Source organism: Pogoniulus pusillus, chromosome 8 (assembly GCF_015220805.1).
Source record: "Pogoniulus pusillus isolate bPogPus1 chromosome 8, bPogPus1.pri, whole genome shotgun sequence".
In the NCBI taxonomy this organism is placed as follows: Eukaryota; Metazoa; Chordata; class Aves; order Piciformes; family Lybiidae; genus Pogoniulus; species Pogoniulus pusillus.
This window is the reverse complement of record NC_087271.1, coordinates 40,334,360-40,355,090: the sequence shown is the minus strand read 5'-3', so window position 1 is coordinate 40,355,090 and position 20,731 is coordinate 40,334,360. Positions and strand designations below refer to the sequence as shown.

General features: G+C 57.9%; 2 protein-coding genes and 1 pseudogene across 3 annotated transcripts in view; all 3 read right to left on the bottom strand.

Annotated features, from left to right (window-relative positions):
* Positions 1 to 791: 791 nt before the first annotated feature.
* On the bottom strand, positions 792 to 10,668 carry KIAA1614 (KIAA1614 ortholog). Of its 2 annotated transcripts, XM_064148184.1 has the most exons (10): positions 10,544 to 10,668; positions 9,255 to 9,884; positions 8,386 to 8,449; positions 6,973 to 7,122; positions 4,479 to 5,737; positions 4,285 to 4,393; positions 3,214 to 3,454; positions 1,976 to 2,088; positions 1,668 to 1,852; positions 792 to 1,376 (listed from the first exon to the last, which is right to left on the bottom strand). In XM_064148184.1, the coding sequence occupies exons 2-10, from the start codon at positions 9,877 to 9,879 to the stop codon at positions 1,156 to 1,158; spliced, it is 2,967 nt and encodes a 988-aa protein (XP_064004254.1). In that variant the 5' UTR covers positions 9,880 to 9,884; positions 10,544 to 10,668; the 3' UTR covers positions 792 to 1,155. The 2 variants fall into 2 exon arrangements, with proteins under 2 accessions (XP_064004254.1, XP_064004253.1); XM_064148183.1 differs by lacking the exon at positions 10,544 to 10,668 and having other exon boundaries at positions 9,255 to 9,983.
* A 945-nt stretch (positions 10,669 to 11,613) lies between these two features.
* Positions 11,614 to 15,805, bottom strand: LOC135177815 (uncharacterized; annotated as a pseudogene).
* A 2,201-nt stretch (positions 15,806 to 18,006) lies between these two features.
* XPR1 (xenotropic and polytropic retrovirus receptor 1) overlaps positions 18,007 to 20,731 on the bottom strand; it is a 126,108-nt gene continuing 123,383 nt past the window's right edge. Inside the window, exon 15 of the mRNA XM_064148185.1 lies at positions 18,007 to 18,394. Coding sequence (XP_064004255.1) covers positions 18,334 to 18,394 — 61 coding nt within the window. The 3' untranslated portion in view covers positions 18,007 to 18,333. The remainder of the gene's footprint in view (positions 18,395 to 20,731) is intronic.

Genomic DNA, 20,731 nt, shown 5'->3' with positions numbered 1-20,731 from the left:
TGCCAGCAACGTCCCTGTGCAGCCGCCCCGGCGCCAGTGTCTCCTGTGGCTGGAAAAAGCGGAGCCTCCAAAGCAGCAGGAGCACAGCCCCCTCTGAGCAGTGATGGGCACCGAGCTGCAGTCCCAGCAGTGCTCACAGGGAAAGCAGAGCAGCCCTCTCTATGCTTCCCCCACTATGCTGCTCACCTGAGCAGGGAAGTGGGAGTCATTCTGTCTTCTGAGGGGTGCTGTGGGCAGCTGAGCTTCCCCCACCAGCTGCCTGCCCAGTGTCCCCCAGCACCATACTACAGTCCAGAGGCAGCTGTTAGAGCAGCTGGGAGTTGGAAAACCAAGCAGCAAAGAGGAGCCCATCCAGAGATCTCTTACCAAAATGCAGGCTTCCAGGGGTGGCAGCAGGGACCCTCCCCAGGCACAGCCTTACAGGGGAGCATTGACTCCAGGAGAGCCCCCCATGGCTTGTCCCCATTTCTTCACCCCCACAGACAAAGCAAATCCTTGGGCCTCAACTGCTGCCTTGAACCAACAGCATCGCAGCTCTGCCTGTGTCCAGGCCATCTGCCATGCCACCCTGCTGCCAAGACATGCAGACTGCACCCTAGACAAGCCACCCACTGGCTGCACCAGTTGGTTACACCAACCTAACAGCAAGGCCTCCCCAGCACCCTGAGCCACCAGCACCCCCATGACGTGGGCTAGGGCATGTCCCGTCTCCCTGGCCTGGTGTCACCTCCTAGTCCCTCATCCCCCACAAGCCAAGGGCACCACAGTTCATGATTACATGTGTCTCTGTGTGTGTGTATATATATTTTTTTATGCAGCTTGCAATAACTTAGAAGGAAGCCACCAGCCCACAGGCAAAGGCTGCCAGCACTGGCAGGGAACTTCCTGTCTCCTGGGGGGTCATGGAGATGGGGCACCCCAGTGCCCAGCAGGACAGACCCACCACAGCTCAATGGCAGGGCTGAGCTATCCTGTCCCCATACATGGGAAAGCTCCTGTTGATGCTTGACAGTGTGAGGGGGGGCCCTTGGTCCTGTTCTGTCTGCCAGGGGCTGGGAAACGCACTCAAGAAAACCCGGGTCGGTCACACCACATACTGCAGCGTCCCGGGACAACGTCCTCCTTGGGGCAGGCTTCCCAGGAGCAGCACCGGGGCTACCGGGGCTGCCGGGGCTGCCGGGGCTGCCGGGGCGCGGGACGGTGCCTGAGCACGCGGAGGGACAGGGTGTCCGCCTGCAGCAGCAGCTGCTGGATGCGCGGCAGCCCCAGCGCCGACACGGCCGTGCCGTTCACCTGCAGGATCTCGTCCCCCACGCCCAGGAGCCCTGCGTACAGCTTGGCCGTGCCGGCGTCTGCCATCTCCTGCACGTAGACACCTGTGGAGAGGGAGAGAGTGAGCACCCCACGGCGCCTGTGCGCCCCAACGAACTCGCTACAGACAGCTTTAGACACCACACACTCGCTATGGGCTTTGTGTCCCGGGCATGGGCCGAGGGACAAGTGGGGCCGTGAGGAGCCAAAGCCAGGCGCGGCGGCGTGCGGCTCTCCGCCGTCACGCTCTGGGGCCGTGGGGCTGGAGCAGCCTGCTTCACCCATCCCCACGCGGGCTGCTGGGGAGGGATGAGCGCTGCCCCCCGCGGGGTTCAGGTGCGACACCTCCACCGTACCTGTGTCGGGGCGGCCGTTCCCGGAGGTGACGCAGAAGCCGAAGGCGGCGCTGGGGGGTCGCTGCAGCTCCAGCTGGCTGGTGCCGTCGGGGAAGACCTCCACCACACGACCCACTGCACGCAGCCGGGCGGGCGCTCCGATGTCCTCCACGCTCAGCGAGCGCCGCGGCCCCGAGCCCCCCTTCCTGTGGGCGGAGGGGAGGCAGTGAGCAAGGACCCCAGGAAGCTGCTGGGGCTCCCAGCTACGCTTGAGCCACCACATGTACCCCAGCATAGCCTGCTTAGGGATGTGCTGGACCCCATCCTACCTGTCAGCTGTGGTCTGCGGCAGGAGGTAGGCACTGGCACGGGATCCCTTGCCCAGGAAGGGATGCAAGCTCTGGACAGAGGTGGCCTTTTGGGGCTGGCAGAAGGGTGACACCTGGGGAAAAAAAAAACCATCCTATTGAGATGGGGACAATGATGAACACTGCAGCACCACAGCCCTTCACCCACCGGCATGCCAAAGGAGCAGGGGGCACCCCAACCTACTTTGTCTCCTGTTGGAGCCCTCTCCAAACTACCACTGAGGAGGAGTAAGTCAGTGTCCCTCCTTCTGGGCCAGGATGTCCACCCAGGGAGTGGGATTTCTCAGGGAGTCATCTTGTTGCTCAGTTGGCTGGGAGTTAAGAGCCATGATCCCAAACAGAATTACTCCATCTCCCTTCACAGAGTGTTCTTCCACTTCCCACCACCTCTTTCCACTCTGTATTTTATAGAATGGTTTGAGTTAGAAGGGACCTTAAAGATCATTTAGCTCCAGTCCCCACTGTCACAAGCAGGGACACCTTTCACCAGATCAGGTTGCTCAAAGCCCCATCCCACCTGGCCTTAAGCACTTCCAGGGTTGGAGCATGCACAGCTTCTCTGGGCAACCTGTTCCAGTATCTCACTGCCCTCACAGTGAATTTCCTTCCTACACTCCATCTAAATGTACCCTCTTTCAGCTGAAAGCTACTGCTCCTTGTCCTGGCACTACATGCCCTTGGAAACAGTCCCTCTCCATCTCTCTCCCTTTAAGTACTGAAAGGTGACCAGAAGGTCTCTCTGGAGTCTTCTCTTCTCCAGGCTGAGCAACCCCACCTATCTCACCCTGTCCTCACAGCAGAGGGGTTCCAGCTCTCAGATCATTTCTGTGGCCATGCCTCTCCTGTGCTGAGGACTCCAGAGCTGGACCCAGCACTGCTTGTGGGATCTCAGCAGAGTTGAGCAGAGGGGCAGAATCCACTCTCTCCACATGCTGCCCACCCTGCTCAACATCAGCCCAGGACATGGATGGCTTCTGAGCTGTGCACCCACCAGCATCCCTCAAGTCCCTCCTCCACAGGGCTGCACTCAGTTTGGCTTTGGGCTTTCAAACCCAGCAGATTTGGTTGGTGCATGCCCACACCCCACCCTGGGACTACTGAAGCCATAACGCCACGGTCAGGAACGCTTCCCCCCAGCCCAGCATCGCCTCCTGGCTGCCCACAGACAGTCCCTGCACGGGCTGCTATTTCAGGCTCACCAGTCGCAGGGACTGCAGGGAGGGTGACTTTTTCATGCCAGGGCCATCGGGAGGGCTGCCGTCGGGCGCCGGGAGCTGCTCCATGCTGTAGCAGCGGAAGCGGCCCAGGCGCTGCTTGGTGCTCTGGCTCAGGCTGCACAGCAGCTTCTTCAGCCCCGAGGCCGAAGCGCCGCTGCCCTTGCGGCCGGCCGGCGGCCCCAGCTCCCTGCACGGAGAGGGACGATGCTCATTCCCCGGCTGCCTGTGGAAGAACAGAGCCAGCAGCTGCCTCAGTGCCGGGGTACATCCTGCACCCACCTTTGCAGTGGGCTGAAATCAGGGTGCACGGCGAGGAGGGGGTTGCAGCCACCTCCCAGCACGCTCAAGGAATGGTTTCTCAAGCCAAACTGTCCTGAAGGGCTCCCTACCCATTTTCCCCATCATTTCAGAGGTTTAACCTTTCAGACCTTCCCTGCTCTCTGCCTGAAGGGATCATATCCTGCCAAGGAGCCCCAAAGACTCAGTACTACCTCTGAACCCTCCTGCTGGGCGAAGACATACTGCAGCTGGGCACAGGGCCAGCAGACTGGTGTTTGGTGAACCCCAAAGCAGCCTTTCGTAGGTGATTTTCTCCAAAAGGCAGGAGTTTGGCTCTTATCTAAGCACCCCCAAGGTCACCCACTGTCACACTTGCTTCTGTACCCTTGATAGAACCAGATGCAGGGTGAAATGCAGCTCCCCCAAGCACACTGCAACCCACGGGTGAAATTTTCACCCCCATGTTGTGATTTTGGAGTGGTTTTCTTGTGCCAAAAGGCAGAATCCCATCGGGATACCTTGGCAGGTTCCTGCTGTGCCAGGGAGGGATGTTCAGGGATCACAGAATCATAAAATGGTAGGGGCTGGAAGAGCCCTCCAGAGGCTGCTGAGTCCAACCCTGCTGCCAAAGCAGGATCACCCAGGACAGGTCAGACAGGAGTGCACCCAGATGGGTCTTGAAGGTCTCTAGAGGAGACGACCCCACAGCCTGGGGACACAGCCCTCACGAAGAGTGCAGGATGGTGGTAGTCTCTTTCTCTTGCTCTCACTCACCCATGTGCTGTGCTCCTGGCTGACTGCTGCTGCACTCCAGGAATTCCAGCAACTTCCCCAGGGGGATGAGCAGCCTCCTGGGGTTGTGAGGTGGGATGCGATGGTGCCTCTGTAACCACAGCAAGACGATGATGTCACTGCCTCACTGGGCACCCACATGCCCTGCCAGGCATCCCCATGTATGAATCTCTTACCTTTGTCTGTCTCTGAGAGGTCCTGCTCATGAGTGTTGTTGCAGTTGTTGGTGGACAAGGCACGGAGGGGGCTCCCTGGGAGCCACCTGGGGCTGCAGGGACTCCGCCGCTCCCCTGACCCCACTGTGCCCACAGGCTGGCAGGAGACAGCACTCCCACCATTGGGCTCCGGACCTTGGGCCTCTTGGCTTGACGTCCAATGGCTGCCACTGGAGAAGAGGGCTTTCCTGCAAGGCACCTGGGGGCAGGCCTTTTTGGTGGGAGGGGGCACAGGGAGGTGGGTGCCTGGTGTGGGGGTGCCAGGCCCCGGCTGCAAAGAGTGTTTTGAGGTCTCGCTGGGCTGCTGTGGGGCATGAGGGGTGCTTCCCCCATCCTTGCTGCCCCCTGAGTGCTGGTGGGAGGCCCCATGCTCCTTGGTGCTGGCTGGCCCTGGTGGTGGTGGTGAGGAAATAGCCCCCAGCTGGCTTGTGGCACTGCCTGAGCGCCTGTCCCCTGTGCGGGGGGCAGCGCTGACCACACACGTGCCCTTCCCAGCCCTTGCCTCTGTGTGAGGCACAGCACTGGGGGCCCTGTGCCCACGAGCCCGGGGGTCCCGGTGCCCCCGCGAGTGGGGGCTGTGGGGCCCTGCCTCCTCGCTGTCTGTCCGGCAGCCGTCAGAGGTGTCAGTGCTCTCCAGGGCCGAGTCCACCTCGTCGATGTAGGTGACATTCCCGATGTACGTCTCCTTGATCTTCTCGGTGTGGATGCGCTGCCGGGAGGGAAGGATCCACAGTGGGGACCCGCGGGGGCCCAGAGCCCTGGTTTTGGGCTCTGCACGAGCAGCACTTGGCCCCCCACTGTCCCCTGGGGTGCTTCCTTTCGCTGCAGGGCTACTTTCAGCCTCGCTGGCAGTTGCGGGCGTGTCCGTGCCTCGGCTGGTGGTGCTGGCAGTGGCACCAAGGAAGGAGCCGCAGGCACTGCACTTGCCCCCAGCCACAAGGTCACTGCTCCTGGCTTTGGGCTGGCTGGTCCTGTCCCCTGGGTGCCCGCCGCTGGCCGGCTCCGGCGAGAAGACCGAGCCCAGCGCCCGCCGGTGGCGCAGCTGCAGCCGCTCCAGGTACCGCACCTCGGCGTCGCGGGCAGACTCGTCCTCGAAGCGGACGCGGGATGGGGAGGGTCCCCGAGGCCGCCGCGGTGGCCCGCAGCTCGACTCGCCGCTCGATGAGTCACTCAGGCTCCCGCCGTCCCGAGGGGCGATGCTCAGCCTCCCGCTGGGTTCCCTGGCGCGGGGACAGACAGACGGACATGGACCAACTGCAAGAGCTGCCCGACCCCCTCAGAAAAGCAGGGCAGGAGCAGGGAAACCCAAAGATGGTGCAGAAGAAAAGTCCACCCAGTGCTCCACCACAGCATACAGCCCTGCTGCCCTGCAGCTGAAATCACAGGAGGCAGTGGCAGTGCCTGGCTGCCGCGGCCTGACCTCCACCACCTCTGGATGATGATTAATCGGCCTGGGAACACCGAACTGCACATGACCCTGCACACACAGCGAGCAGCCACTCACTGTGTGCAGCCTTCCAGCCCCGAGGCACTGCTCACCAGCAGAACTCAACCCTCCCAGCCAGCTGGGAGCACACCACCAAGCATGGAAAAGACCTCTAAGATCATGAAGCCCAACCATCAACCCAACAGCACCATGACTGTGTCCTGAAGTGACACATCTACACTTCTCTAGAACACCTCCAGGGACGGTGGCTCCACCACCTTCCTGGGCAGCCCAACCAAAACCTTCCCTGATGCAACCTGAGTCCATTTCCTCTCGTCCTATTGCTTGTAACTCGGGAGAAAACACCAACATGCAGCTCCAGCTTCGTTCCAGGGGTTGTAGAGAGCAAAAAGGATGCCTCCTCACTTCCTTTTCTCCAGACAAGCTCAGTTCCCTGAGCTACTCCTCACCAGACCTGTTCTCCAGATCCCTTCATCAGCTTCATCACCCTTAGAATCACAGAATCAACCAGGTTGGCAGAGACCTCCAAACTCATGCAGCCCAACCTAGCACCCAGCCCTGGCCAACCAACCAGACCATGGCACTAAGTGCCCCAGCCAGGCTTGGCTTCAACACCTCCAGCTACACAGACTCCACCACCTCCCTGGGCAGCCCATTCCAATGCCAATCACTCTCTCTGCCAGGAACTTCCTCCTAGCATCCAGCCTAGACCTCCCCTGGCACAGTTTGAGGCTGTATCCCCTTCTTCTGTTGCTGCTTGCCTAGCAGCAGAGCCCAACCCCACCTGGCTACAGCCTCCTTTCAGGTAGCTGTAGACAGCAATGAGCTCTGCCCTGAGCCTCCTCTGCTGCAGGCTGCACACCCCCAGCTCCCTCAGCCTCTCCTCATAGGGTTTGTGTTCCAGGCCTTCCACCAGCTGTGTCGCCCTCAACAGTTCCAGTACCTCAACACCTCTCTTGAATTGAGGATCCCAGAACTGGACAGAGTCCCTGCGGGGCTGGCACTGACCTGGGGTGCGGGGCAGCGGCGGAGCGGAGCAGGATGTCGTGGCTGGCGCGCAGGGGGTTCGTGCGAGCCTTCATGCGGGCGCGCTGCAGCAGCTGCTTGGCCTGCTCGTGCCGCGGGCTCAGCTGCAGCTCCGGCCCGGGGACAAAGGCTCTGTGGCCCCGCAGCGGCAGCGGGATTAGGAAAAAATAACAGGGATTAGACGTGGTTTAACAGTGACGCCGCGGCTGCTCTGCCCGCAGAGAACAGCGCTTGGTCTCCGCTCATGGGCGGGCTGGCTGCCGCACGCCGGGGCAGCTGGCAGCGAGCCGCCGTGTCACCCAGTATCCCCAGTGCCAGGTAGAAGGAGGGGCTTGCATTCCACACCAGTGATGCTCTGAGAGGAGGGCTCAGCACCCGCACTGCTCGGGCACTGGCTCAGCTGTGGCGGCACTTTGACCGCAGGCATCCCAAAGGTGGATGGGGAAACTGAGGCAGGCACTGCCTCCACTCCCTCACAGCGTAAATCCCACAGCAGTGCGAGCACAGGTAGGTTTGGCATGACCACCCCCCCGGCCCAGCTGTCTTTCTTTTCTTGCAGGGGGTTTTTCCCCTGCACTGCCTAGCCCCAAAGTGCCACCAGCTGCAGTGTTGGGGATGCATTTGCTATGGGAGGGCACAGTCCTGTCCCAGTGCTGCCTTCCCCATTGGCCATGGCCCTAATCCCCCTGATTAAAATAATCAGCTCAGGCAGTCACTTTGGGGAGGCCTGGCCTTAACCTCTTCGCAGCAGGAGAGTGGGAGCATGCAGCCCCCAGGAAAGCGCACACAGTGTGCCCCTCCAGATTTTGGCTGCCTGTGCTCACAGGGAATGCAACATTCCTAGATCTGCCTTGTACCTGGCAATCACCAAGCAACCCCAGCTGCCGGAGCAGAGCACAGCCCAGCCAGTAACCACTATAGAAGCAGCTCTTCCCCTCTCCTTTGCTTCCGCCATGCAGCCCCTAAACCTCCAGCTCTGTTTGCTCCCCAGCCTGCACGCTGCTGCCCAGCTCACCTGCCTGTCCCACCTCCACATTTTCAGTCGGTACCTCCGAGGTTTATCATTAGTCCAACAAGATTACACATGTCTGCTGCCTCCATCCTCTTAAGCACCTGGAGCAAATTTCTGTCTCGTCCTCTCCTCCTCCCTCCCAGCTCCCCTCCTGGCCTGGGGTCCTGGTGGGGATTCCCATGCACAGACATCACAGGGACATTCTGCTCAGCCTGGCCCTCCTGCCCTACTCTCACGGAAGCACTGCCAGAGCCTGTCCTGGATGCCACACTGGGAGGCAGTCCCCAGATGCCTGTGAAACACCAGCAGTACTTCATGGGGTGCATTTAAAATAGGGGGGGAAGAGGGAAATGTCCATTCTTGCCATGCTGGGACTGACCTACCTGCAGCCTTCAGCATCCTGCAGTGAGACTCCTGAATCCCAGTCCCCGTCGCTTGCCAGTACCTCTGAAACACAGGACAGCAGAAGGCATCAGCCTGGCTGGGCTGCAGCCCCCACCTTACCCCCTTGATAGCAGCCCAGTACCCCTCACAGACACCTTTCCTGGGGCTATCCCAGATGACCATCTCTGGAGAGACCCCAGAGGAGAGGGACACAGGGCAACAGTATCCAGCATAGGATGTGCCTGCAGGGATCACTGGGGTCATTAGGACAGAGCCTTTCAAAGGAGCAATGAATTCCCTTTTCTGGTAGAATATGATCACCAAATTCTTCTATCTAGAAGAGACCTTTCAGACCATCAAGTCCAACAGTTAACCCAGCACTGCCAGGTGACCACTAAACCCTCAGCACCACATCTACATGGCATTAAAATCCTGCCAGAGATTGAGACTCCACCATTGCCCTGGGCAGCCTGACCCAGGCCCTGGCCAACCTTTGAGGGAAGAAAATTTTTCCTTTTATTGGCAACTTGCAAAGGTTAAGATGATGCCTGCAGACTTCAAGCACCCTAGAAAGTAGAATTCTTGTTCTTGGTTTTAAGAGTGGCATTCCACACCAGGACACAGAAGGGTGCTGGCAGCACCCAGAGCATCCTGGGTGAAGAAGTGTCCATTTTGCCTGTGAGCATCTTCCACAGCTGCCTGTGAAGGGGATGCAGCAGCCACGGGAGATGAGGCAGCCATCATGGGTAAACCAGCAACACATGGCAGGCCAGAGGATGGCACCAAGACCTCCTCCTTCACCCCAAAGCTTTTCCTTTCCATTCCTCTTTGGCTATACTGAAAGCCCTCACATGCCCAAAGTACTCACCAGGTGTGGTGAGACCCAGCACCTCCTGCAGCAGCCGCCGGTTCCTTTCAACCCTCTCAGCCAGAGAGAGCCTCTCCCAGCCCCCCAGCATGGTAGGGGACACCGAGTGAACCCTTCCGTCCCGTGGTGGGGTTCGTGCTGCTTCTTCCAGAGTGCATCTCCCATGAAGCATGGTAGAGACCTGGGACCCAATGCCTTCATCCAGGGAGAGCTTGGTGCCACCCAGCACATCTCCCTTGGGTGTTGGCACCCTCCAGAGCCCTGGGGTGCTGACACGGGGTGCTGAGGGGCTGCTGGCCACAGGGTCCCCACCATCCAGCAGCCCATCCGTCAGGTAGGTGCGGAGCTGAGCCCGCGGCTCTACCACTGCCACATCCACCCCCAGCTTCCCCCGCCGGGCTCGGGGCTTCTTGGGTGATGAACGCTCAGGAGCGGCTGCAGGGGTCCCTGGTCGGCCACCTCCCCTCTTCTCCTTCAGCGCCTTGACCTTGCTCTCCAGGATGGCACAGGGGCCGCGGGCGGCCTCCAGGTGCTCTGGCTGGGCAGCAGTTCGGCTGCTGCTCTGGCTGTGCTGCTTCGGGGGCCGCAGCACCCGCTGTGTCTCGGAGGGAGAGCCCCCCTCCATGGACCCTGTGGGGACGACACCCGAGGGACGGAGGGTGAGCTCCCTCGGTGCCCTCAACCTCCTCCTCATACACCCCTCGGTACTTCCTGACACCAGCATGGCTCCTGCCCGCCCGAGGCTCAGCGGTCCGCAGCCACGGCGGTGCCTGTGCCCGCGGGCAAACGCGTGCCGTGCCAGCTGCGCGGCGGGGACAAGGCGAGGTCACCCACGCAGCCGCAGCGCTCGCGTGGCACTGGCACTGTCCGGAGCAGGGAGGCGAAAGGCGGTGTGGCGGCTCCCCAAAACTCTCATGTCCCAGCAGGAGCACGGGTGCCTGCCCCGTGCTGTTTTGGGTGCCCTGGGGCGCTCCACGGATTGCCCCAGAGGGAACTGCCACTTTCTGAGCCAAACCAGGGCCCCGAATCTCCCCGGAACACAAACCTCTCCTGGCCGCACCGCGCTGGAGGTGCCACCAGACAGACCCCGGCCCCGCTGCCCGCTGGCCCCAGGGTCACCCGCGTCACTCACCCTGCACCCCAGCCTGCCCCGCGGGTACCCGCGCAGGAGCCTGCCCCGCGGCGGGGGCTGCAGGAACATCCCCGGGACACCCACCCGGACCCCAGCACCCCCAGCTCACCGCAGCCCCTTGCTGGGGCCGCGGGCAGGAGGTGAGGGCCGTCCTTACCCCCGCAGCAGCATCGGGAGAGGGCTGGGAAGCAGAGGAAGGCGGAAGGGAAGGAAGGAAGGAAGGAGGGGAAGCACGTTAAAAAAAAGGAGGACAAAGCAGCAAATCCCAAGCCCTGCAGTGAGCCTGAGCGGAGCCGCCTGGCTGGGCTGCGGGGCCGCGGCCAGCCCTGCCTCCCGCCCAGGCCTCCTCCTCCTCCTCTTCCTCCTCCTCCTCCTCCTCCTCCTCCTGCTCCAGCGCGGCCCCGCAGCGCGCACCCCGCAGCGGGCGTCCGGCCAAGGCCTGCCCCGGCCCCGGGCCGCTGCCTGCCCCGCAGGGCGACGCCGCCGTGGCCATGTGCTATGCCCGGGGACCAGGGGCACCCCGCGCCTGGGTGGAAGGGACCCCGCGGGGGATGGAGAGGAGCCCGTCCGCCTGGGCTGCCCTCGGGAATGTGCTTTGCCTGGGCTGTGGCTTGGGGAGCGAGGGCAGACCCCTCACCGGCCCGCCGAGCGGCGGACACCCCGCTCCAGGCTGCCGGGCGCCGGGGGGCTCTGCCCCACGCCAGTGCCTGGGCTCCAGAGAGCCCCGAGAGATGGCTCCGCCGAGGTGGGATGTTTGCCAGCCGTCAGCCCGGCGGCAAAGCCGGCGTTGGGCACCCTCCTGTGAGCATCACACGCCGCAGACCAGCTACAGCGTCCTGCTTTTCCGGAGGCCAAATCCTGCCTGGACCCCTCGGCAAGCCAGGGCCAGCTAAGCACCTTGAGGCGTTAGGATGGTGGGGGCCAAGCGCGGTGCCTCCAGAGAGCATCCCCACTGAATGCAGCATACCCGCACGCCAAGCGCCAGAACCCCCTGCCCTCCCTCCCCAGAGGCACCCCCTCGGATCTCCTGCTGCGGGACGGGGGGCCCGGGTGGGCACTGCTTACCTGAAGTGCCTGGGCTGCCGTCCCCGGGGGCAGGAGGGGTGCTGCGGGGGCCATGGGCATGCCGGCCCCGCGCCGGCTGCCGCTTTAAGCCGCGGCTTTTGATATTCGTGATTGGTTTCATAATCCCGATCGAAAGGAAATCACCAGGATTATGAAATTGTTTTAATCCTCCCGGCCCCAGCCACTCTGGCCCCCGCCAGCACAAGCAGCAAGAAACCACTTCCATCTTCTTAAAACGCCCCCTGCCACTCGCGGTGCCCCCGAGGTGCCCACCATGGCCAAAACCGAGCCCACCCTTCCCCGCTGGGGCTGGCCGTGCCTGGGGGGCTGAGCAGCAGCAGGGGCGGCTCCTTGCTCTATTGTGGAACAGATGGAGTGGAGCATCTTCCCCTGGCTGCTGCCAGGCAGGAGGGGGTGGCTGGCAGGTTTTGGAGGGGGAGAGCCCGGGACAGAGATCCTCCTCAACCCGTACCCCAGCCCTGGGGTCCAACCTCCCCTGCGATGCCACGACCCATCCTTACCTCTGTGCCATCCTGGAGAGGGATCCTGCCTCCTCTGCCCGGGCTGCTGAGGCGAAACGTGCCAGGGAGATGTTGTCCCCATCAGGCTGTGGGACAAATGGCCTGCTGAGGTGCCAAAACAAGGGCAGCTGGGCTCCTGCCACCAGCCAGGCAGGGAGCTGCAGCCAGGATTAAAGCTCCGGGAAGCGGCTGGCCTGAGTGGCAACAGGCTTAGAGTGATTTCAAGGCGCTGGGCTCTCTTCTGGAGTTAGATTGATTGCAAGAGACGATGAAGAGATTTAAGAGAGCAAAATGAAAGCACAGACCCCAGACAACCCAAAGCTAGGCTGCTCAGCCTCTGGTCACCCTAACTGTGCCGGCAGGACAACACCACGGAGCAGAGGAGCAGCCAAAGGCTCCCAGAAGGACCAAGAGCCTTTAGGTGGTACGTCAGAGTCCGGGCAGGAGGTTACCTCCAGCATCATCCCCCGGCATGTTAGCTTTGAGCCCTGGTCAGCTTCTCGTGAACCCCTCCGGCCCACCTCCAACACGTCTCCCTCCTTCAAGCACCTCAAGCCATCAGTGACAGCCCAGCAAGCTCCCAAGGGCACAAGAACAGCATCTTTCTAGACGGGTGGAAGCGAAGGCCTCAGGGGTGGGTGCAGCAGCAGGGGCAGGACGTGGGAAGAAAGAGACCCGGAGCGGGGACAAAAGAGCCATCAGATCATTGGAAAACAAAGAGCTTGTAATCATGAAAAAAGGACAGATTCGGTAACCAACCACTTTTTCCTTGGAAGAACACAATCACAGTAACTTCGCTTTATACAACCACCTAGAAACTATGTAACAGCATCACATTGTGCATTAGTAGGAGTATCTTTTTTTTCCCTTTTTAAAGGTTTTTTTTGTTTGTTTTAAAAGCTACTTATTCAGAAGGGTATTCCACACTTCAAAAAGGATATCCACCTGGGGGGAGGAAAGAGGAGGAGACAGCTAACAGCGCAGTCACAGACACATTATGAGTCCAAGCAAGCGGCAATTCTTTGTCCTCACCTTTTCCACTTAGCCAAGAAAAGAAGAGTGGAGAAGGGGATAGCAAAAGAGAAAGGAGGAGGAAAGAAAGAAAGCACCCACAGAGGACTAAGCACACTCCATAATTACTTCTGACATCTACAGGGCTTCATAGAAAGATCAGTTAGACCAACACAGCAAGGAGGGGGAGAGGAAGGTGGCAGCAGGACACAGGGGGGGAACTTTGGTATTTCCACCCCGGGCCCCTTCCAAATGCCAACCCTTTGCCAAGAGGACCTATGGGACAGAGAGGTCATCACATGTTTTGCAAGTTGCCCAATTTCTCCTCTGGAGTAAAGAGTTTGTGATTTGGTTTCTAGAGCTTGAGGGAGTGTCAGGCCACGGGGGCATCTTCCTGGGTGGGGTCAGTGCCTCTCATCCACTTGACTCCCAGTGGAAACAGCTGGGGCATCAGCACCTGGGCACATCCACACTATTACCATCCTCTTCTTCTCCTCCCCCTGCAAACCTGCTGTCTTTTGCAGCCAGGATGCTGCAGCAGGTACTGAAGGCCCCGAGAGATGCTGAGACACTAGTCCAGCCCCACGGTGGTGGTGAGCCAGGTGCAGTATTTGGGGTGGCACCACATAAAGGAGGCACAGTGTGATGAGGTGACAGCCACCATGCCCAGCCATGACTGCTGCTGAGTTAAGATAGGGATTTCCCACTCTCCCCCCAGGAGCCCCAGCTCCACTTTTCCAAGGAGGCAAAACAATCCCATCACCTTCTGGAATCAAAATGCAACTCAAAAGAAGAGCCAATAAGTGCTTAAGGCAGAAGAGCATCTTCCTCCTGCAAGTGCAAAGCAGAACAGTGGAGAGGAGGGCGGACACGGAGCTGGGATGCTGTGTGTGAGCAAAGGGGGCTTTGTGTTCCCAGCGGGAGTCAAATCATGCCCCAGTACCAGGGCATGTCCCAGCGTGATGGGCCCAACGTGGGGGCCACAAATCCCCAAAAACCTGGGATGCACCCCACGTCACGGTGAGCAGGACACAGCAGCATCCTGGCAGGATAAGGCCAGATTCACCCAGTGGTTCAAAACATGGGCAAAGCTAGAAGGCTTTGCTCTGTATCTCCCTTGCTCCTTGGAAGATCCATAGTAAATCCCTAGGGATTTGCAGTTGCCTGAACCAGGACTGTGCTTTCCCTTTCTGCCTTGCAAACAGCTGCGGCAGCTGAGCTGGAACAAGCAGCACAAAGAGTTATCAGGGCAGTCAGAGTAGGCTCCCGAGCGCTGCTCCACAAGAAACTTCCTCAGGATTTTCATGCTGAGGATCTGGTGTTGGTCACCCCCCTGCAGACCCTGTGGCTTTGGACACACAGCACAGACACTGACAGGACAAGGAGGGCAGGAAAGGTGCAGGACAAGCCAGCTTTGGGAGTGCACCTGGGTTTAAGAGGTAGGAGCTTATTTGATACACGCAGGCCACGGCCACAAGTGCTGCCAGCACATCTCATTTACATCGTGGTGGGACAGCATCAGCCCCTGTGCACAGAGCAGCTTCTGCTCCTGCCAACCAAGTCTGTAATGCCCAGAGCTGTCCCGCTGCTCACCCACAGCACTGCCTTTCCCACACAGGGAGGCCTGGCATTCCTGGTGACACTGTGCTGAAATCACGAAGGGAACTCTGACTAGAAAATGACACTGCAAATGCTAACCCTGTGCAACTCAAAAAGCCCTGGGAGAGCAGGAAGGATGGAAAGCAGCAGGGAGTGAGCACAGAGAATTGAGTTCAAAGTCACCAGCCACACTGTGGCTCCTCCTCCTCTTAGACGGGACCATCTACAAGGGCTGCAGCCAAAGAAAAGGAGCTCCCACACCATCCCTGGGGCTGCACACAGCCAGCACCTCTGCGCCCAGCTTGCTCAGCGTCCACTTTCTATCTGGGTATATCCCAACAACCACAGCACCGGATAAAAACCCAACCCAGCTCCTTTGAACTCTGCTCCCTGTACTCATGAGTTGCCACTCCTTTGCTCTCCCTCCAGGGGCATTTCAAAGCCCCCCCACTGGCAAATCCTGCTGATAACATGAAGCCACCCCGGGGCTGTCCCCCCTCCCAAGGAGCAATGGGGAGATTTTCTCTCACCATCTGCTTGGCCTCATCAGGTCTCCCTTTATTGGCCAGATGTTCTTGTGGCCATGGAGCCATCCTGGCTTTGGTGCTGGCTCTCGGGAGGAATCTGCACGCCTGACTTCTCAGAAATCTCTGAGAGGGAGGGAAGAAGCTGACGCAGTGCCAGGGAGCCTTTCAAAGCCATGCTTCTGGGAATTCGGCTTACTTCCCCCTTAGAGAGAATCTCCACTGCCAAAAGGGACCATGTTTTATTTTAGGAGATGTTTGCTAGCTGTAGCACTCCACCTCCCCTTTTTTCCTTCCCTTCCCCCCTCTCCTTTTCTTTCTTATTTCTCCTGCCAACACAGAGGAAAAAAAAAGAAACAAAGAAAAAAGAAAAGGGAAAGAGCAGAGCAGGGAGCAAGGGAGCAAAGCAGACTGGCTTATGGCTTCCTGTAAGGATGTGGTTAAACAACAGAACAGGAATTTAATTACTTGCAGCCTGGCCCTTCCTGCCAGGTTGGGAAAGGGGTGGGTGGATGGGGCAGGTGAGATGCAGCCCACCTGGCCAATGCCCCACTCTCCCCAGCCTGGAGAAAGGCAGAGTGCTCCCAGGGGTGGGCATCCCTTCAACATGTCTCTCTGTACTTTCCCTTCCCTCTGAAAGGCAGAATTACCAGCAGGGCTCTGCTTCTTATGATGAAGAACCACTTGCTTCAGTAACATCGCTGGTTTACTTTGCACTGGCCCCTTGGGGTGGTTGCCCTTCTCTAAACCACCCCAGGTAGGTGCAAGCTTCACTCATGCCCCACCACTCTTGCTGGGAACATCTAGGCAAGGTTGGACACAGCAGCAACTGCTGCAACAACACTCAGCAAATGGAAACATCTGAAGGGGCTTTGTATCTCAGGCTCCACTTCCATACAAACAGGAACCCTCCGTTTCAGTACAAACAACAGCCCTAAGGGGGTTACGTGTGGCTCCTGGGCACCACATGGATGGACAACACAACCCCAGAGCAGCCCAAGGTGGTAGAAGATGCAAGGAGGGGAACCACCACCACCACACCAGCCACGCCACCACACACAGCACTGACTGAGCAGAGGCATCTCCTAGCATGTCTGGCAGAGTTTCTCCACGAATGGACAGCACATGGGAGAAGTGCAGGTAGTAACAGGCTTGCAGGGTGCCCTCAGCCTGGCACCGGCCATGGGCTGCCCACCACGGAACTGTCATCCATTTCCAAGCAATGAGGAGGACTCCGTTTCCTTCTGCAGTTCCTCTGGGCAGGAGGCACAGCAGGCAGGCTCACAAAATGCAACATACTGCTCGTGTCAGAAACCAAGTTCCCAGTGCAGACAAAAACCAACCACCAAACAGCAGCTGAGCAGAGACCCCTGCAGTTCCAGCACCCACACGAGAGGTGAACCATTGTTGAGGATCCTACTTTGAGAGTTCCATCCTTGCCTTGCAGTCCTGGCAGAGCACCATGGCTGCCCACAGGCCAGGCAAAGGGGAAGGTGGCAGTCACAGGGTCCTTGGCCAAGCCAAAATGACTCAGTGGCATCAGTGCTGGCTGCAAGGGTTGGCTTCAGCTCCCCTTGCTCACCAGAACTGCTGAAAGAGAGCAGGGAGCTGTCAGGGGCAGGACAGCAGGACGCTGTGGACCCCCAGAGAGATCAACAAGCAACAAGTTAGCACTGCTCCTCCAATGTAATGTGCTCAGCAATATGGGTGCCCCTCAGCCCAGCCTGTGCAATAGCACTTCCCCTCCCAAAGTGGGTTAGTGAGACAAGGCATGGGACAGGACCACCCACAAGGCACGGGGCAGCACACCAGCATCGCTCCTGACACAGGCCTTTTGCCAAACCAGAAGCTACCAGGAGACCTGTTTTCAACTTCACCTAGCCCGTCAGGTGGGCACAACACATTCTGTTTCATGCTTCCCAACAGAGCACACTCCTGAACCTTAGCCTGGTCATTCCTCCACCTCCAGGAACCATCACCTCCTTGCCTCATCCCACTTCTGCTGCGCTGGGCTGAAGGAGAACACCAGAGAAGTGTCCTGCGTGGTACAGGATGCCCTCACACCAGCTAAAGATTATTAAGGCCTCGACAAAACGCTCTTTGATCTGGAAAAAGAAGTGGTGAAGCCTTTGCTCGCCCAGCAAAGGACTGGTGGTAGGACTCAGCTGTCCTTTCTATAGGGCCTTAAGATCACCTGCACTACTTTCACACAGCTGCACAGAAACTTGGCGTTGAACTGGCACAAGAGACATGCCCAGAAGTAGTAGTAGCAGCAACTAAAAATATCAGAAAGAGAAACTTTGGTTAAAAATCAAATAAAAAAGAAAGAGAGAGAGAGAGAGAGAGAAAAGGTAAACAGAGGTGCAAGTTGTCTCAAGAGAGGGGTATCTGCAGGGGTCAACCCCACAACCTTGGAGATCTAGATCTACATTCCCGGCTTGGTTTGACCCTTCCAACCTTCATTGCACAGGACTCAAAAATCACTCTCAGATGGTTGTTGAGTTTCATAAATAAAGTGAATGCAACAGAGATACATCATATAAAAAAAACCAACCAAAAAAAGAAAAGGTAATCATAAGAGAAGGTCCATCAAAGTAAAAAGTAGCTTCATGAATGAAGATACTGCTCTAAGTGCACTTTCCCTGCAAGTGCAGCCAGTGCCTCAGCGCTGGATATGAAGAAAAAGAAAACACAGCCCCCAAAAACCCCCAAACGAACAACAAACCACCAAAGGAATTAAAATAACCAAGATTTAAAAACTGCAGTCCGGTTTCAACCAGTCAAAACCGGGCCAAGCAGAAACTGAGTGTGCTCTCAGCACTGGCCCCACGAGGGAGTCCCTAGGAGGCTTCGTTAATCCAGACAGGTTTGTTTGTCCTTGTTGAGACTGTAAACAATCCTTCTTTCCTGAACTGTCCTCTTTATTGGCAAAACAAAAGTAAAATAGAATTATCATTTTTTTTAGGGTTTTTTAAAAGTTTTTTTTTGTCGTTTTTGTTTTGTTTTTGTTTTTTAAATAGAACATTAAAATTAACCCAGAAGAAAAGAAAACAAAACACAGTGAGCTTGTTGGAGTCCATAGGATCTGGTCTGGAAGAGCTCGGAAAATGTGTTCAGTGTTTTCTCCTGTAGTCATCAGCTGGAATTGTACCAGAGATCAGGTTACGTGGGGAAGAGGGGGACAGAGCGAGAAAACAAAGGACGAGGAATCAGAGGCCGTGGCCACCTCATGTGTTCACTTCATTCGCAAGGTCCTCTATCAACACCTTGGTGTCAGAAGCCTTGGACCTGGAAAAAACACAAACACAAACCACTCACTAGGGAGAAGAAATTCCCACGGCTGAACGCAGACAGCAAAGCCACAGTGTATTCGGGGGGGGAAAGTCTGTCTCACACAGAGAGGGATAATTGCGCCAGAGGAGGTTCAGATTAGGTATTGGGAAAAAATTCTTTAGTGAAAGAGTGGTCAGGCATTGGAACAGGCTGCTCAGGGAGGTGGCAGTCACCATCCCTGTAGGCGTTCAAGTAGTATGTGAACATGGCACTTTGGGACATGGTTTAATGGCCATGGCGGTGTTAGGTTGATGGTTGAAGTCAGTGATCTTAGAGGTCTTTTCCAATCAGAACAATTCTGTGGTTCTGTGGCTACTGGAACCATTTCACACTCTCCCACTCTCACTGGGAATAGCAGAGCCTCAGCTGCCCCTCAGCATCCTTCCACCGTAGCATTGCCCATGCCAGGGGTGGTTGTGGCACTGCAGGATGTGCTGCATGCATCTGCCCCTCTGCACAAAACTCAAGCTGCAGCCAGGGCTGCAGACTCAAAGGAGAATCATAGAATCAACCAGGTTGGAAGAGACCTCCAAGCTCATCCAGTCCAACCTTGCACCCAGCCCTGCCCAACCAACCAGACCATGGCACTAAGTGCCTCAGCCAGGCTTGGCTGCAACACCTCCAGGCACAGCCACTCCACCACCTCCCTGGGCAGCCCATTCCAATGCCAATCACTCTCTCTGCCAGGAACTTCCTCCTAACACCCAACTTAGACCTGCCCTGGCACAGCTTCAGACTGTTGCTGCTTGCTTGGCAGCAGAGCCCAACCCCACCTGGCTACAGCCTCCCTTCAGGTAGCTGCAGGCAGCAATGAGCTCTGCCCTGAGCCTCCTCTTCTGCAGGCTGCACACCCCCAGCTCTCTCAGCCTCTCCTCACAGGGCTGTGCTCCAGGCCCCTCCCCAGCCTTGCTGCTTTTCTTTGGACACCTTCCAGCACCTCAACATCCCTCTTGAATTGAGGGGCCCAGAACTGGATACAGCACTCAAGCTGTGGCCTGACCAGCACTGAGTACAGGGGCAGAATAACCTCCCTCGTCCTACTAACCACACAGGCCTGATACAGGCCAGCTCCTGCTCAGACTGTCTTCAGGCTGCACAAAAGTACAGTGTGACACAGAATCATAGAACAGTTTGGGTTGGAAGGCACCTTAAAGATCATCTAGTTCTAACACCCCAAGCCATAGGCAGAGACACCTTCCACTAGACCAGGCTGCTCAAAGCCCCTGTCCAACCTGGACTTGAGTACTTCCAGGGAGGGGACATCCTTAGCTTTTCTGGACATCCTATTCCAGTGTCTCACCACCCTCACTGTAAGGAATTTCTTCCTAATATCCAGTCTAAATCTACCCTTGTACAGCTTCGATCCAGTCCCCCATGTGCTATTACTAGAAGCCCCTGTGAGAAGTCCCTTCCCAGCTTTCTTGTACCCCCCGCTTTGGGTACTGGAAGGCTGCTAAAAGGTCTTCCCAGAGCCTTCTCTGTGCTGGACAGCCCCAGCTCTAGCAGCCTGGCCCCATAAGGGGGGTGCTTCAGCCCTCTGATCATCTTCGTGGCCCTCCTCTGGATGAGTCCGACTGTCAGAAGTCCCTCTTATGCTGGGGGCCCCTACAATGAATGCAGTACACCAGGTGGGATCCCATGAGAGCAGAGGGGCAGAACCACCTCCCTTGACCTGCTGTTTGCATGACTGTGTTTGCTGCACGTCTGAGGGGTAAACAGATGTGGCTGTAGGGAATTCAAGCAGGATTTGGCCCACATCCTTTCTGCACAAAGATTTCCAGTGTCTAGTGGCCACATGAAGACAGTTGGCATTGGTCACATCCGTGTGCTCTGAGCCAACAAGGATGAGACAAGCACGGCCCAAGGGCTGTGGTTCAGGCCAGAGCACACCCTTTGCATGACAGCCATGGGCCTCCTTCTCCTCCCATCCACTACTCCCATGCAGTGATTTAACAGGGGGATGTGCCACACAAATTGCACAATGCTCCTGACCCACTGCACTTCAGCATCCCCAGGGAGCCCAGGCTTGTCCCTTGGCCAAAAGGCAGGGCTCTGCAGCTGTGCTGCTGGGGCAGGAGCCATGCCTGGGACACTGGAGCACCCTGTGGTGCTCAGATCACAGGCACTGCAGCAAAAACACAGAGTCAGCAGTTTCAGGGGATGGGGGGTAAGGTGGGCAGACATTTAGGATGCAAGAATGATGGGTGGAAAGAAGAAAAGGTATGAGTCTAGATTTGAGAGAGGAAGGAGTCTGCTCTTACACATGAAGCTTTAACCAAAGGGCAGGTGAAA